The 18,627-nt window shown below is 39.6% G+C and overlaps 1 protein-coding gene across 1 annotated transcript in view; it reads right to left on the bottom strand.

Annotated features, from left to right (window-relative positions):
• LOC115625692 (5-hydroxytryptamine receptor 2A) overlaps positions 1-18,627 on the bottom strand; it is an 80,043-nt gene that overhangs the window by 44,733 nt on the left and 16,683 nt on the right. The window contains exons 2-3 of the mRNA XM_030520836.1: positions 1,741-2,742; positions 961-1,662 (exon numbers count right to left, since the gene is read on the bottom strand). Coding sequence (XP_030376696.1) covers positions 961-1,662; positions 1,741-1,765 — 727 coding nt within the window. The 5' untranslated portion in view covers positions 1,766-2,742. The remainder of the gene's footprint in view (positions 1-960; positions 1,663-1,740; positions 2,743-18,627) is intronic.

The following is an 18,627-nucleotide window of genomic DNA, read 5'->3' on the forward strand; positions in this document are numbered from 1 at the left end:
CAACAACAATGAAGACAATACTAGCAGCAGCGGCATTGAGCAGACTTATTAATAACAAACTAAGCAGCTTGCGCCCTAGTAACAACAATAATAAATAATATAAAATGGCCCAGCATCATAAATATCAGTTACGCGTATTTTATTATCTGCAAGCCGAACAAATTGATGAGGCAGCGATGTACAATGGTTCAGTTAGAATAAAACTTGAACAAAAGTAGAAGAAGTACGATTACAGAACAGCGACGAACCAGAACATCTTTTCTTATTTGCCAAAATACTTGAATATTTTAAAGTTATTCTAGAATATTGGGATTTCTATTTGCATATGTTCCGCCATTCTAATTAAAAATATGTATTCTTTATGGGATACTATATCTTTTTTACCCTTTGCATTCAGGGCAAAAGATGAACTACGTACTATCCAGTAGAATTGCCGAAATATATGTTTCATTAAATTGTAGATATATTATTTCTGACAATTTGGAGCACATGTTGTGGCTTCAACAATATTTTGACTTGCTTGGGGATGGTTGGATCAGCTGACAACTCGACTGTCAGCCACGTAGCCTGCCTATTAGCCAGCTAGCTAGTCTGTCGACTTTCTCCACCCAACTGGCTTATTGAATTGTTATCGTTTGCTGCTACTCCCCAATGAATTGCCAGTCTGCACCCTGGATTTGTGAGCAAAAGCGTGCTCGAGTCTTGCCTTTAAGGAATTTGTGTTTTTGTGTATGTGTTTGTTTTTGTGATAGAAAGGGAGCACGGGGTGTAAGGTCTTGGTGGTCGGCTTCACACAAATAATTATGTCTATGCTTAGTCTTGGGCTTTGTTTTTGTTTCGCATGCTTAGTGGCTGTGGTCGTGGCTTTTATAATTTAGTCTAATGACGTTTTGATGTAACAGCCGCTGCCACAATTTCCATCACCACCACCACCACCACCACCACCGTCGCCGCACTTACCAATTATGGTGACGAGTATCATGAGACCAAGGAGCACAGAAGTAACAGCCATGCGTAGTAGCTGCGTGAAATCATCGTCGGCCACTTTGGTCGCATTGACCGCAACAGTGGCATTCAACAGCTGTCCACTCTGGTTAACCAAATCACCGAATATGCTGAGGCCGGTCTCGTTGGCACCGAACATTAGTGAATCGTTGAGCAGCATAGCGCCCAGATCGACAGCCACGTTGGTATAGTTATTGTCTGTGGCATCCGAGATTCCCTCAATGGCTGCCTTGTTCGCCGCCTTGTTGGCTGCATTGGCGGCCAGAGCTCTGTGGGCTGCCTTTGCTGTGATCCGTGCCGCTGCAGCAGCTGCCGAGGCAGAGGCTGCGGCAGCTGCTAGTGCAGCTGTTGCCAACGGTGAGGTGGTTGCGGCATCAATTGCTGAGGGGGAGGGAGCGTTGGCATCAGTATTGCCATTCCCATTGCCAGTGCTCATAAAATAGCCGTCATTGTAGTACTGGTTATTGTTGTTGTCATCACCATCACCACCAACACCACCAACACCACCAACACCACCACCACCATCTCCACTATCGTCATCGTCATCCATGCTATCGTTCGCTTCGTCCATGATTCGCGACTGTGCCTCGTCCTCGTCGGCAATAAGATAGGCATTGTCATTCATGCTGTTGGCTATGTAAATGAAATCCAGCGCATCTGCAAGAATTGGACAGAAGTTGGGCAATTTAAATAAACAGACTATAAACTATGGACTATAGACTATGAAGTACCAACCATTGAAATTTGCGTCGTTCGCCATTTCGTTGTGCACTCAATTGCGACCGCAGCGAAAATGATGAGATGATGTGAGCGTGAGCGTGAGAGTGAGAGTGTGCCGAACGGAAGGGGAAATGCGACTAAGCAATTGCAGTGCAGCAGCAGAGAGAGAAGCAGCGAATTAGCTGCATCCGCGTAGACGGGCAATAACAATAAATAGCGAGTGGCCACTCAGACATTGATGGTGACGTAGCGTTGCTCAGTTGCAGACATGTTGCCATGAAGTCACGTGGATAATGGCGGGCTTCTCGGCATGGTCATACCATACATATACGAGTATGTGTGTGCGGACCAGAGTGTCGTGATCAACTCTGCGGTGGGTTGACTATGACAGGTTTGGGTGGATTGGGTGAGTTGGGTGGGCGGATGTGTAGCCCTTAACGAGCTTTTAAGTATTTACACGCTCAAACGAAACGAAAAGTACTCGTACACGTTTCAAATTTTGGCTTTCGCTTCGGCTTTCACTTTTATTTGGTAATTCTTGTCGTCGTCGTTGTTGTTATTGTTGGTGCTTATTGTGCTGGCAGTATTCTTTATTGTTGTTGCTGCTATGGCTTTTTGACTGATTGTGGTAGTGCATGTGCCGACTGTTGTTCATGGTTTTTGTACTCGTTTTAAGCTCTTCCGTTTGTGCATGTGTTATGGCTCGTTTATGCGCTATTTTCATATCCTTTAAGTAAATTTCACTTCCGTTTTCTTTGTGCGCGCTCTTGACGTAGCCGAAACTGCTGTATCTTGTTGCTGTTCCTGTTGTCGTTGTTTCTGTCGAGCACGCATTCTTATTTCTTTGACATGTAAGTTGGTTTTCTTGTTTTTATTTTATTTTGACATCGTTCTATTGCCCTTTATTGCTTTTATTGTATATCTATTTATCTCTATATATTTTGTATATTTGTGTGTTCTTGTGCAGAATAGGGGCCAATTGCCCCGCATCAAGTATTCACATTCATTTACGCGCATCTGCAATGAAATACAAAACATTGTTAGTCAACAACTAGTCGTAAACTTCAAAATTTAAGATGCTTATTAATGTTTTTTTTTAAATGTATGAAAATAATTTCCTGCAATATACGCCGCATTCTATTTCCAGCCAATTTTTTGCCATTGTGAACAATTTATTATATCAATTTCCTTCACAACGCACTTCTGCACACATGCATATGCACATATTCATATACATACATAATGTGCGCAAAGTGTAAATGAAATTGAAATGCCGCCCCGCCTGCAGTCTGTTGATTGCTCCACCCTCCATCTCTCTTTCCGTTGCTTTTACACAAAGACACACACACACACACGAACATGTAAATGCATAAACACATGCATACAAACGTACGAGTGTATGTGCAGGTCGCACGCCACTCACGTTAAATAATTTAACGCAATTTTTGCAATTACACACAATCACTTTGCGCGATAAATAAAAATGAAGACAGACACGCAAGTTGTTTGCATTTCTTTGCCAGTCAGTCGAGCCAGCTAGCTAGCCAGTCGTTCAGGCAGTCAGTAGGGCAACCAAACCGCCACTCGCTGCTGTCGTCATGTGTGACATACATATATAGACGTCTATATATAAGTAGTATATGAATGTATGTGTGGCCTGCCGGAAGTTTGCGTGCGTGCGACAGGCGCCAGAAGCAGAGCCGGCGGAGGTTTCGCAATAGCGAAATAAATTTAAAACGCATAAAAAATGTCAGCATAAAGTATACAGTGTAGTAAAATATAGTATCTACACACATAGTACATATACCGTGCATACTTGTAGTCTGGCAAAATGTACGGCGCAATAAACGCTTGCAAAATGTAGCATGTGTAAGGCAGTAATACCATAAGTGTGAAATGCTGTTGTTGTTGCTCTATGATGTTAGTCGACGAAATACGAATCCAGGTGTACGCGTGCTTGTGTGCAACTATTATAATAATGTTATTTGAAAGATATGAGTGTCGGCTAATTCTCAAGACATTGAAGCGTATAAAACCGTCGCTTATTAAGTATTTTTCTTGTATTAATATTGCAGTTAAAAAACAAAATTGGCGCTTTTTGAGACAAAAACGTGCTATAAATAATATTTAATTTCCTTATTTACTGAATCAAACAAACATTTTGAAAGTGGCAGCCAATTAGTTCAGTTTGTGTTATGTTTTAGGACTAGCGAGCGACCGAAAGTGGTCGAAACTCAAAACACATTTCCTTAAAAAATGTCTATTGATTATGTTTGGCCAAGCAGCAGGCGCAGGCAGCGCAGTCGTCCGCAGCAGACGCATAATTATTCACATATACTATTTGTAAATTTCCTTTTGTTATCCTTTTCTTAGTCTCGAAGTTAGAATCGAAGTTAGTTGACCTAAATTCGCCGTGCCAATGTAACGCTTCTCGCTGTGCTGTTGTACGAGACAACGCACTTCTACTTTTGTGCATATTGCTTAAAGGCTCAACTATTTGAGTTGGTGGCCTCTTAAATTCGTGTATATTAATTCGGTTTATAGACAAACATAATTGGCCCTGCGCGGCAAAATATACAGATGCACATTTGAAAAGAAATCGTTCTTGTTTTAATTGTCGTGTTTGACGCCCGCTTCAGCCAAAATCCATAGACTAAGAAAGGCTACCGAAAAAGCTCGGTGCCTCAACAGATTAATTCTCAAAAGGTAATTCAATACTTAATATTCCACGGAATACTTGTAGATAAATTAAACCCTTATTTTTATTTCCAATGCCAAGCCGCAACTTTGTGTTCATGAAACCTAACGTAAGAAAAAAAGCATTTCTACTCTTAGCTAGAAACGGGCAGCTCATTATAATGCAGCATTCGCTGCTGATATACAACAAACGTTTTCCACATGTGTGTGTTTTTTTTTTTTTTTCACCCTTCCTCAGATCATCTTCTCCATGCGCACAACCTGCACATGCAAATAAATGTCTGTATGCTGAAAAGCAAGTGCAGTAGCCGCAAAAGCCGCAGACTCATAGCACACTTGGAAATGTGTGAAAAACTTTGAGTGTGCGGCTAATGAAACGAGCTGAATGTGCGACTTGTTGGCTTGTGTGCTTGTGGCATTCATAGAGATGCCGCGCTTTCTGTGAAAGGTCATCTTTCATGTTTGGCTGAATGCCGTGAATTATGAATTATAATACGGCGTCATTTTCGTTTGCTTTGCTTAAAAGAGAAGAGTCCAAAAAGGAAATTTCGAAAATAGTGAACCTTCAACTAGCGAATAAAAAGCATTGCATACTTTTCGGCGTGCATGTCAAAAGGACAACATGAGATGCTCAGGAAGGAAGGCATGTAGCTGTCGATTTTGTTGAGTATTTGCTTGTGTGGTTGCTATTCAAAATTCTGGACACGTTCATGAATGTATGCGTGTGTATGTGTATGTGTGTGCGTGACTGGCCATCTCAACGGACAGGGCCAAACCTCAGTGGCTCGACGCGTATCTTTTCGAAGAATTCTAAATGCAATGTGGCTGCACAGATTTCTCATGCATTATGTGTGTTGTTGTGCTCTGCTTGCGCAAAACTATTGCGCATAAATTTTGCATGCAAAAAAATTTTCTACAAATGAAAACCATTTCAAGTTGCATTTTGCATGTGCGCCTGCCGCATCATAACCTTCAACTACTCAACGTTTCACGGATTCCAACACAAACACGTTGTTTACCTGCAACTTATACGTATTATGTGTGTTTATGTATTTATGTGTATATGTTTGTGGCATTGGCGTGTAACTAACATTTTCAAGTTCAAAGTCGATTTAATGCGGAAGTTTATGTCAGTCGTGACCGTTCAAGGTAGACAGGCGTTAAAGTACGATAGCTGGGAAGGCAGTCTGACAGCTTTCGCCACACACATACACACACACACGCACACGCACACATGTATATGTATATTGCTAGTGCGTGCTGCGGTCGCATAGTGGTATGCCAGTCGAGGTGTTTGAAGTGCATTTGAGTGTGAAGACAACATGTGTCGTATAAATGCACACCTATGTAGCATATACGAGTATACCTACGTTTGTAACTGTGTATGTGTGTGTCTATGTGGCAGCATGTCACCATGCCGGGCAGGCTATACTGTTGAGTGCACTTGTTGCGGCTCTCTTGTAGTCAGCCAGCCACTGCAAACGAGCGCATTCATTATGTATGGGCAGGGCAGAGTATCGTTATACCTGCAGGTACATTTGGTAGTGGCCAGAATATACATTTACCAAACAGGTATATACTTAGTTAAACAGTTCTATGACGAATATATAGGCAGTTAGTAGCACTATTATAGTTGCAAATGTTTAGATAAATAATTGTAAGTATAATAGAAGTGCAATCTAGTATATAAGAACTCCTTTAATTTTGGCTTGCTATTTACAACATTTGTGAAATCACACTTTAAATTAAAATAATAAATAATTTTCAAGCTTTTCACTTTAAAGTGCAAATTAAATGAAACGTCGCCAAAATATAGATAAACAATACATTTCATTATATTCTTGTTCTCACGTAGTGGATGAACTCTGGCTGGGCCCTACATTTTGAAGCCATAAATCAACTTCGATTTTTGCCTTAGGCAATTACAAAACTGTATATCTACGTTCCACATAGTACATATGGCCCAACATATCGAGTTTTTTTTTTTTGCAGTTTTGTGTTTGTGGTTTTTCTACGAGTATACATTTTTATTGTACTTCGGTTCTATCAATAAGAGACATAAATCACAACAATATATGTATATACTCATATTTTTGATATAATTTATAGATAAAAGCCAGTATTTTGTGCCAGCTGTTTTCTGTTTCCAGCACAACTACCCCACTAAAAGTTCACTGAAATAAAATAAAATGAAATAAAATAAAATAAATGACTTGCATTTATTACGGGCCGCTCGATTTCATTCACAGTCACAGGCATACAAATAATTTCACATGAGCAAAAGGACGTTTATCACTTGTTCACATGCACCCAAAGACTCTTATGCACATATAAGTTAGACTTTGAAAGTGGCTGTGTGTGTTAGTTGCTTTTCTGCCATTTCCGCTTCATTTCATGAGCCATTTTTCTCTATCTTTGCTCCCGACTATTTCTGCCTTGACGTTCTACTCGTACCTAGGCCGCCTTTTATGGGCACAGCTACTATCAATGTTTGTGTACCCATTGTGGTTGCCGCTGTTATTCAACTTGTTGTCCCGTTGACTGTTGACCCCCCTCCCGCCCCCACAACCACTCCGCCGTTCTATGAATGCGAGCGTTGCGCTGCATTAGGTGCATTTTGTTGTTCTTGCCACTATGCTATTGCTTTGCCAATCAGTCTACTGCAAATAATTTATAACTCTCGTTCCTGGCTGCGTGTGCTTACCTTCGATTACTTGCGTAGTTTATTATTCTGCATGGTTGTTGGTGCGTGTATGTATGTGTATGTACGAAGGTCGATTGTGTGTGATTTTTATTAGCTCATAAATATTGCACAGGCCAGGTGTCTGTACTAAGCTTTGCATAATTCGCATCTCTCCACTAAGTGTGAATGCAATTGAAAAATGCTTTTATAGGCTCAATATTGATGAAAAATTTGCATTAATATTTAATTGCTTGTTGGTATTGTTCGGATCGCACTTTAATAAGTTCATGAAAAAAACTTCAGCCCACGCAATTGACCACAAAACAATTTATCAAGTATACACAATGGGCGCTGACTCTTGGAAAATTACCAATGAAGCTTAGCTTAGCTAAGTTAACTTGTTATGTGCATTGATAAAAAAGTTGTTAGGTTTTTTTGAGAAAATTTAAAATCAAACAAACTTTATGGATGTGTGAAAGCCAAGAGCAGGTTTCAAATGACCTTAGATGTGATTTAATTTGAATTTTATTTAATTTACTGGTGTGTATTGCTGCATTACCAGTGGTATCAGTTTACTACATATATACTAATAAACAGTAATATTAGCAGCAAAAAATATTATAGGTTGTAATATATACAAGTATATATATTATATATATATATATATATTATATACAAGTATATATTTCTTCGAAGGCTTGAGAGAAATATTTCATTTTTAATTAAAATAATTGGTACATTTACTTTGCGTATTATCCCCATTCATTGTAAGGCTGTAAGCTCTGGTGGGTATTTATATTTATGCGTGACGGCATAGCCACGCCATAGGCATGGGTTTTATTAACACAGCGCGCCGGCAATGCTCCGAGACATATTAAGAGTGAACATTACGCATACGCCGTCTGGTGCAGCGGATAAGGCAAAACTATATTAAGCAAATTGTTTCTTTTTAATTACTGTGAGCGCTGCGCATCCTGCACGCTCAGAGACCAAGGAACTACGATGCCAAGAGAGTAATGAGAGTAGTTACAGGGGCGAGGGGGCGGAGTGGGAATCTGAAAAACAATTTGCCATTAAGCGGCAGTAAGGAAGAGCGCTGCAGGCGGGTGTGTAAGGTCTGATGGTTGGTCTGGCATCCTGATGCCACATAAGACATTATTTTCTTTAATGTCATGCCGCATGATAATAAATTTCCGCATGCAATATCCTGCATTTAAATAACACTTCCTCCTTGTCTAGCCGGGGCGCATGGACAGAAGATGGAGTATGGGTATGAGAGCAAGCGCGAATGTGAATGCGAGTGGCCGTCAGTCAGCAAAGACAGTGAAATGAATTTATTGTGCAGCCATCGTCAGCGTTTTACAGATTCTGTTGCAGCTCAACTGGTCGCTCAGTTCATTTGAAGATATGAGAATTTCTTGTTTGTTGTTGTTGTTGTTGTTACCGTTGAATGGCGTGCGAACGCACTGTGCTTCATTACTTTTCATTTCATGCATATCGTGCATAGCAATGCGCCCCAAACGGATGCTACGATTTCTTCATGCGTCGAATGCAAAGCGTCAGTCGTTCTCATAAGCATAGCGCAAAAGCGAGGGACGGGCCGGAGGGGGTACTGAAATGGCGACATCAACATCCATACTGGCGGCTGTCTTTACCACACAATAAAAATTTATGAGCCGTGTGCGTTTGGCATGAGTGCAGCCTTTTGCTTGTGTACAGTGCTCGGCAAAGTTGCACAACATTTGTGGAGCGCGCATAAATTTTATATGCTACAGCTTGACATGCTTTTTGCTCAACCCACACAGTCGAGCTGCGTCTTCCAATTCTCCCCATTGTTCCCCTTCTTCCCACGGCTTCTGTTTGTTGTCATTTGGTGAGCGAGTACACCTTGAAAATGCTTGCTGCCACCCGTGTTGCAGCCTCGTACATTTTTAGTAGCCGTATAGTTTGTTATTCCTTACCCACATACTCAAACTAACACACACTAACACACAGCGCAATGTCTGTCATGCATTATGCATGACGATACCTGGAACAGTTGCAGCGACCCTGGCAATGACTGCTATTGCTTTTAGTCTTGCTTCTGGCTTGCTGCCAGCTCGTTTTTTTCTGCACTCAATCAATTAGTCAAAGGCAAAGGTTCGCACTCGACTTGTGCATTAGATGTGTGCTAACTAAACTGAAGTTAAGGCCAGCATTTTAGCCTTGAAATGTTAAACAACAAGTTTCGTTTCGCAATCCCCCTCTACTCTTTTGTAACTAGAGAGTAGTGAAGTGGAACTTCGAAATGACTGAAATATTTAATTAAATTTAATCAAATTATTTTGCGCAAATGAAACTTGTCTTATTGAGGCACTGTTTTCACTATACTCTGTACCTCAAAGGTACAAGATTATAAGTATTAGGTTTGTGCAAAGTGAAAAATGTAGCAGTAGAGACACCAAATGCCTTATACAAGTATGTGTATTCAGTAAGATATTTTATTTTATTATTTTATTATTTTTTTTTTTTTTTAATGCACGCTGAATTTTTGAAATAAATCCAGTTTGTTATCTTTTAACTTATCCCAGATAATTAGAATATCAAAAGGATAAATAATAATAATAAATAAGACAGGCAATCGTATAAGCTATAAGGGAAACAAAAATATCGAGGAAAATAATTTAAAAAAACAATTAATGACATTTCGAGTCACATACATTACAAGTATATGTTTTATCGAACGAAAGAAGAGCTTCAGTTTAGCTTTAGTTTTTGTAAAGCATACTTAACCCGAAATTTGCAAAGTTTCTTTTTGATGTAGTTCTATACATTGTATTTTAAGTGTATTTGATTTGGTTACACTGAAATTAGCTATTTTAGTATTAATTTTTTTTTAAATATATAAAGTACAACTAAAAATGCAAGAAATGTGGGATCGCATTAAGCTGTAATAAAATTAAAAATTTGTTTTTAAAATTTTCATTTATATACACTACAGAAATAACTAAAATGTAAAAATAAAACACATCGTTTTATTTTTTTTTTTAAATTACAAAATCAAACAATTTCAAAAAACTAAAAAAACATGTATAATTTTATTTTCCATTTCTATCTAATGGAAAACCGCCTTGAAATCAGAAAAAAGTCATACGAAGGGTTAAAGATCATTTATGTTGAAATTTGAACTAATTATATTTCATTTTGTTGTCTTCGCCTTAAAGCACCATTTGGGAATATGGTATAATAATGTTAGCACTAAAAACTATTGTACATACGCAGTACGCTGTGATTTGTACTTGGTTTTAGTGCTTCAAACAGTTTGTGACTTTGACACGGCCTTGGCTTTACAATATTGGGGGGTGGTTGGATCACAAGTTGTTGGCCCCAAGTTGCAAGCACTTCACGTGCTTTAAACTCTAACCTCACCAGCCACGCCACAAAAACTAAGTGGGCCAGCGATGGGGTGAATCAGTGAAAGGGTTTAGGCAGAATTTGCGTGTTTGATTAAAAATTTATAAGTATTAAGGGCAGCAAACGGCGACATCAGCTGCAACCGTAATAATAACAACAACAACAATTACGACAGCTAGTACTGCTAAGTACTTAGCATAATTAAAAAAAATAATCGACACGCCCTTTGTTCGCTCAAATGAAGTTGTTAATATTAATGAGTTTTTTGATCCATGGCCACGAACAATATTTGTTTTAATTTAGCTATTAATCAGCTTTTTATGTATTTAATTAAGTTGTGTGCTCGTCAAATATGTAGAAAATTTCATAAGCAAGTTTGGGTAATGGTCCCAACCCATGGCCCATTCCGCAATGTTGTCGAAGCGGTATAGCCAGCCAGCCAGCCAGCCAGGCAGCCAGCCAGCCAAAGTTGTGCGGCTAATAATCATTATTGAAAATGGCAATACAACAGATTAAGTAGAAAGCAGGCAGCAGCCGAAGCCAGAAAACAGGGAGCAGATGGCACCCCCTCATGGCTAAGAGCAGAGCTTGGTCGTGCTCCTGTCAATCTGTAGCTGCTGCGGGGCATTTGCCAGTTACTGTTGTTGTTGTTGTTGTTTTTTTGTGCAGGGTGAATATTATTACCATAGCGCTGAAAAACTTTTATCGACATTTAAAGCAGCCGAAAAGTTTTGCAGCTGCAAAAGAAAGTTGCAAAAGGAAATAGAAAACTTTTCAATGCACAGTTTTTCAATTTGTTACTTTTTTTGAGTTTGTTTTTTATTTCGAGTATCGAGAATACGAGTCAAAGTTCTTTTTTCTTTGATGTAATTCGGTCAGTGTGTGTTGTGTGTGTATGTGAGTGTGTGTGTGTGTGTGTGTACGTGTATGTGCATTAAGCTCTTCTTTTTTACATTCATCGTACTTTGCATTGACAGTAACATATTACAGTTTTTATTGAAGCAGCTTGCACACTGTTCGATCATGGTGGTAACTTGTCATTTTGAGTGGTTCGCAGCTGGTCGGTCGACCCACCGACCCGCAATCTACCAACCAATCCGTAGAGCAGCCGGCCGGCCATCTCACTTGTGGCTGCTCATTTGTCTGTTCCATAGCCATTTTGAAATTTGCACTTTATTTACGCAACATGCTGCCATCAGCTGAGGCAAGGACTGAGGCTGAGAACTAGAGGCCTGTGAGGGCCCGGATACACATTCAATTTTTCATCTTTTTTGTTGCGCCTCACTTGCTGGTTTTGCCTTTTTTGAATGCCGTCGGTTGACTGTTGCCGGCCTGCGGCTTAAACGGCCAGCTATTGCCAGCTATTGCCGCCGCTGTCGCTGCCCCTCCTGCTGCTGTCTGGCGTTTATCTTTTGATTTGTGTTTGGCTTCATTGCCTTTCGGCCGTTTTTTGTTCCCTTCCTCCCCCTACGCTCACACACCCTGTCACACAAACGCTGTCTTTGCTTTTCCTTAAGTGTTTACAAGTGATTTGCTGTTTTTTGTTGTCGGCCGTTGCCACTGTGAGCTCTCGTTATGCTTTTCCTGTGTATCATCTGTATCTGCTGGCGTTTCCATTTTTTTTTTTATACCCTGTACCCAAAGGGTACAAGGGTATATTAGTTTTGTGCGAGTGCACATGGAACACACAGAAGGAGGCTTGGTAGACCCCACAAAGTATATATATTCTTGATCAGCATGACAAGCCGAGTCGATATAGCCATGTCCGTCTGTCCGTCTGTCCGTCTGTCTGTCCGTCTGTCTGTCCGTCTGTCTGTCCGTCTGTCTGTCCGTCTGTCTGTCCGTCTGTCTGTCTGTATGAACGCAAGGATCTCCGAAAGTATAAGAGCTAGAATAACCAAACTTGGTATACAGATTCTCCTGAGACCGAGAAAGGACGAGTTTGTTCATTTTTTCTGATCCACCCCCCCACTCCCCCCCTATTAACGATTTTCTATAACTCCCGTAATTCTTGGAATTTTGAACTAAAATTTGGTAGTCACATTAGGTTAGTAATTATATATCCGTATACCAAGTTTCATTATGATAGAATGATCGGAAAGAAAGTTATAGCCATATAACCAGGCCCAATGCACACATACATACATATGTACAAGTACACAAACACGCATAAGGCACGATTCTGATGTAAATGTAAATGTATCTATGCATGCATGGAATATTTTATATTTAATTTAGTTAATTAATTAAATTAATTTAATTTAATTAATTAATTTAATTTAATTAATTAAATTACTTTTTTGTGGGGTGGTACAGGGTATTTAAGAGTTGAGCCTGCTCGACTTTAGCATTCCTTTCTTGTTTTTTTTTTAAGTTTTGTTGCGCTGCACGACAGGAAACCCTGAAATGAGTCGAGTGAGATGCGCTTCCGGCTATTTTGCAGCTTGTTAGCTTTGAACGTTTCAATTGAATTGCCCAAATGTCTGCCTGCCTGGCTGCCGAGCTGCCTGCTTATTGAATCTTTGACTCGGTCGAGGTGTCGAGGTGAACATCGCCTGCCCACAATCTGAACCTTATTAGCATTTCTTTGAAGGGCAAAGAAATTGTTTCCTCACACGTGTATCAATTGCTATGACAATTTCCGCACTGCTGCCACCTTAAAGCCCCAACAGTAATATGAACTTTAAACTGAACAAGTATTCTGCCTGCTATGGATGGAAATGTGTAGATATGGGAGTTCGTGTGGAGCGCTCAGGTCAAGTGAGCTGCCAGGCCGCTTCAGCTCAAGTGTTGCCTGTCGCGGTCTCTCGGGCAGGTATTTAGACGCCAGGCAACAAGAGAGGCGCTGTGATCTCAATTGCTGTTACTAAAAAATCGATAAACTGACTGTGGCTGTAACAAAAACGAAAGTCAAGCATTAAATGCATGCCCACGCTTCCCTCTCCTGCTCATCTCGTCAGTGGGTTGCTATTGGTGTATTTACATAATACTTATGTGTGTTCTTAAGTTGGCCAACAACAGCAACATCTACGATGGCAGAAATATCTGCAACTGGCGGGTGCTCTACGCTTGTAAAGCGAAACTTGCGGCTACGGCTGCCAGCAAAATTAATGCAATGTTGCCCAGCTCTGACTGCCAGTCAGTCAGGCAGACAATCCGCCTCTAACACATAGGGGTTAGAATATGTGTTAATTTTGATTCATCCCTCCCTAGACCTTCAAGCATATGCGTAGTAAGTGGAAATACTATATCTCTATCATTTTGCATATGCGCTTTCGGTTGCATCGGATATACGTTAATAAAGCAAAATATAGTGTTAGGAATAATTATGAATGTCTTTTTCTTGGTGTATCTGCACTTATTTGCACCACCTTGCGTTCTTGGTGTGGAATGATTTTCTCTAGGTGGCATTCCAATTACATATTTATACTTCCTTGAACATTACTTTCTGGCTTATGCCACAATTAAACGAAAACTGAATTGGCAAGCGGTTTCTGTCGTTTGCCAAGTACTTTTATTGTATCCTCGAAATACTGAGAGACTGCGCAGAAGTCTCTCAAGCAGCATACAAAAGTTTGTCGACACCCGTTTGGAGAGTCGTGCAATAATAAGAACCGACTGCCCAAGGACATTGTGCTGTGGTCATTGCGGTGCATTTCAGAGCATATGCAAATCAATGTGTTGAAATGAATTTCTTCACATAGAAACAAGCGGGTTTAAGCCTTTAACAATGAGAGGTGATGTTGGCACGATGATGCGCAAACGATATGGGAATATCATCTTCTTTTCTTCATTTGTAGTGTGCTAAGAAATATAAAGGAAAAATATGCTTGTATAGTAGAATCATTTTGCGGGCCTTGTCGAGCAATGACTTAGCAATACGTATACATATATATTATAGGGGGTAAACATTCGAGGGTAAATCAATCAATTCTGATTTACAGGCTAGAGTAATGGTCGGTGTTATACATTAGCTTACAATAGGCTCAACGCACTATATACGTAGATGTGCAGTTTTGATACCCTGTACCCATAGGGTACAAGGGTATATTAGTTTTGTGCGAGTGTACATGGAACACACAGAAGGAGGCGTGATAGACCCCACAAAGTATATATATTCTGTTTGTCCGTCTGTCTGTCTGCCTGTATGAACGCAAGGATCTCAGAAAGTATAAGAGTAGAATAACCAAACTTCGCATACAGATTCTCCTGAGCCCGAGAAAGGACGAGTTTGTTCATTTTTCCCGATGTGCCCCCACTCCCAATTCACGATTTTCTATAATTCCCGTAATTCTTGGAATTTTGAACTAAAATTTGGTAGTCACATTAAGTTATATATCCGTATACCAAGTTTCATTATGATGGGTTGATCAGAAAGAAAGTTAAAGCCATACTTGTATAACCAGGCCCAATGCACAGATACATACATATGTACAAGTACACAAACACGCATAGACACGATTCTGATGTAAATGTAAATGTATGTATGCATTTATGGAATATTTTATATTTAATTTAGTTAATTAATTAAAGTAATTAAATTAAACTAATTAATTAATTACATTAATTTTTGTGGGGTGGTACAGGGTATTTAAGAGTTGAGCCTGCTCGACTTTAGCATTCCTTCCTTGTTTATTATTATTTGTGTTAATACGCTAGAAATTATAGAAACCTTGAAACTTATTGAATTTATTTGCTTCGGCTGCCATCACGAAAGACCACACTTCTTGCGTCTCTTTCTTTGAATTAAAGTATTTATATAATCAGGAACTCTAACTTTAAAATGAAACCCTTCTGGTCAAAGCGAGCTTGAAGAAAATTACAAAGATTCTGTTGTTAAGGAATATTAGAGTTACAATCTCCCATGTAAAATAATTTGAAAATATTTAATATATAACAAATAAAAAGCTGAAATTGATGTTAAAATTCAAATGTAGGACTAAAATTTTCAAAACAATCTCGTATGCTTGTCTATGTGTGATACTTATTTATCAGCCCTCGCGTACACATGTATGTTATGGAAATATGTATGTATTTGTGCGGATGTGTATGTGTAGTATGCAGGCATAGACAGCAAACCCCATAACAAACGAAAAGCAAACTTGTGGCCTGACATTGATGAATGCACGATGAGATTTATGCTGTGCGCGTAAATGTGTTTGTCTGTGCGTGTGTGTACAAATATTTGTACATATATATTCATACATAGTGGGTGGGTGTGTGAGTGTGTGGGCATTGGCGTGATGAGTTGGCCTGATGATGAGCAAAACAGCTTTTCCAACATTGTCACTCATGCGGCAGAAAAGAAAAGAAATCTTAAGTATACGCACTGTCTTTCCGTTTCTATGACTGACTGACTGACTGTCTGTGCTGTGTGCTCATGTGTAAGTGTCTATTTCTGTGTAGCATGCTCATTTACGCACTCTAAGTCGTCGGCTTGGCATCAGCTCAGCTCAGCACATGTGCCACTTTTACCCTCTCCTTTACGGGACAGTCTCCAGTTCCACAAATGCCTTTAAATGTCTGTGAGGTTATGTGTTTGTGGCGACTGCCTATTGCGAGGACATTGTCATCATTTTTACTATTTTCTTTGCGCACTGCTGCGCGCTCATCGCTTTCATTTTTAATTGTTTGTTTATTTGACTGTCTGCCACAGAGCAGGGAGCTCGTTCGGCACCCCATTGCTTGACGCTATCCGTTTGCCTTGTCGCCATTTGTTTTTGTTAGGTCGCGCTTTTTCATTAGGTCAAATATTTACATAGTGAGCTGAGTCGGCTGCTCGACTGGTCCATTGTCGGTACTGCTGTTTATTGTCTTTGCTGTCCAGGGCAACTGTTGCTTCCGACTTCCCAGCAGCAGCAACCGTTAGTCCTTTGTGTTTAAATGTGCTTGTGTGCTTAGCACTTGACAATTTTAATCACATTATTCTGCCTTGCACTGACATTGCAAATTGCATTGCAAATGTCAAAAACTCAGGCACTCATCGTGCGGCCTTGATCTTGGCCTCAGTTTGCAGTTTTAATTGCAAATCCACAAACTTTTCCCTCGGCTTCAAGTTGTCAACAATTGTAGTTGACTTTCGGCATTGAGTAACAATTGGATTCGTTTTGATTTTTTATTTAGTTCTAGCTTAAAAGTTGAAATGTTGAGCCAAAATGTTGAATTGTAGTTACTGTTGAGTTGGTTGAAAGTTCCGGTATTTTTATGTTGGTATTTGTTATTTAAATAAAAAATTATGTGAACAAAAACGCAAGTAGATTTCAATTAACACAACTCGCATAAGTTTGTGTAATTATATGTAATTATAGGCACACATCCATACGCAAGTAGGTAGCGAAAAAATTAATTAAAATGTAATTAAAGTGGTAGTCGTTGGTTAATGGGAGAAAAGAAGGGTTCGCATGTTCCCTTCTACTTGTTTCATTTAATGGTTTATTTTATATAATGGCTGCCTTAAGTGCTAGTTTGTGAAAAAGGAACGAGAAGAATTACGCGCAAAAGTGGCACTTAACGTTGCGTATACGCAACGTTGCAAGAAGCAGCCGACAGTCGGTAGGGCGCCGTCCATACTCGACTGCATGTGTATGTGTGTTCGCCAACAGAGCATATATTTATTTATTTAAAAAAGAACACTTTAGTGTGTAACTTTTAATGAAACTTCCTACATTTATTTGCATTTCCACTTTTTAAAAGCACCATGCACTTTGCCTAATTGATTATAATATGCATGTATGTGAGCGTATGCATGAGTGCGTGTGTGAGTGAGCTAGTGACTGATTGAGTAAGGGATAGAGAGGTAAAGAGAGAGTATATGCTTGTGTTGCATACAAGCTTGTGGCAGAAAAGCAAATATGAAGCCGCGAGCGCATGCAAATGTTGGACGCGCCAAACCCAATATAAAGCATCAAGCCAAATAACTTTAAGCGTTATCATGATAATGCCCAAGACGAAGATGTTCCCCAGTGTTGTTGTCGTCATCGTCGTCGTCAAAGGGGAAGCGCCAAAGGGGCTTGTTGGTTTATCTATGTGATGAGCCCAGTTGATAAGCAGCCAGCGGAGGAGCGTTGACTTTTCCATACAAGGCACTGAAGGCGGTCGAGTGGGTCATAAATATGATGGCCTATTGAGTGCTGGATGGCTTTTATGATGGACTTTCATCTACATACACATTTATACACTGTGTGAGTGTGTGTGTGCGTACTTTTGTGAACCTACTTATGCCTAGCTGCCGTCAAATTGCTCGGTTGAGCACTGAACAGCTTCTGGCGAAACCCAAATCTGCCTTTTTTTTACCATTGTGGCTGTTTTGTATATTATTTTTGGCCTGCCCTTTGCCCTTTTTCGGCACTTTTTCGTTTATATTAAATTATTTTTTGTAGGTTATACATTTCTAACATCATGTATTACGTCTTCATATAAACATTATTTCGCGTAAACAATTCGGTGTATGTAAGTCGTTCGTTCTTTCTTTATTTTTTTGGTTAGCTTTATCTCTTGGGAAATTTTATATATGTACGACTCGGTTGGTTGTGGGCTTTATCTGATTATGTGTGTTCACTGCTCTGTTTGCGTTGGCTGTGTGGATATGAGGAGACTCCCATCCCCAGTATGCAACCATTTAGGCAAAAATGACTGATTGTCAACTTTAAAGCCACGCCTACCATATCTTTAAGTCCAATACGAGTATGTGCAGTTAATTTCTTTCCCTTTCCTTTCCTTTATGCCTCTTTATTTCATGAGCAAATACATTTAAATTGTTGCGTCTTGTAATTTATTTAATTTTAATTGTGTGTGGGAGATTTCTTTTGAGATATGCCAATTGAGCAATACGTATCAGTACAAACATTTATTTTGAAACTTCAGGCTTTGAGTGTTTTCAATTTTTAGTTTGATTAACCACAATGCTTGATAATGAATGTCGTATTCACCTATTGCATCGATGTTCATCCATCATCTTCCTAGCATAATTCACCATGTTGGATTTTGTTTTAAGGACTCCTTTGTGGCTTAGCTGCTGAGATAATATGATGTTGCTCTCACACATTCTCTTTATCTAAGTGATAGTGTTAAAGTTTAAGCAGGCTATGTTGTCCTACAGAAGCTGCATAAAGAGCTATAAAGTATGATAA

This window comes from Scaptodrosophila lebanonensis, unplaced genomic scaffold, assembly GCF_003285725.1.
Source record: "Scaptodrosophila lebanonensis strain 11010-0011.00,11010-0021.00 unplaced genomic scaffold, SlebRS2 tig00000001-arrow-pilon, whole genome shotgun sequence".
In the NCBI taxonomy this organism is placed as follows: Eukaryota; Metazoa; Arthropoda; class Insecta; order Diptera; family Drosophilidae; genus Scaptodrosophila; species Scaptodrosophila lebanonensis.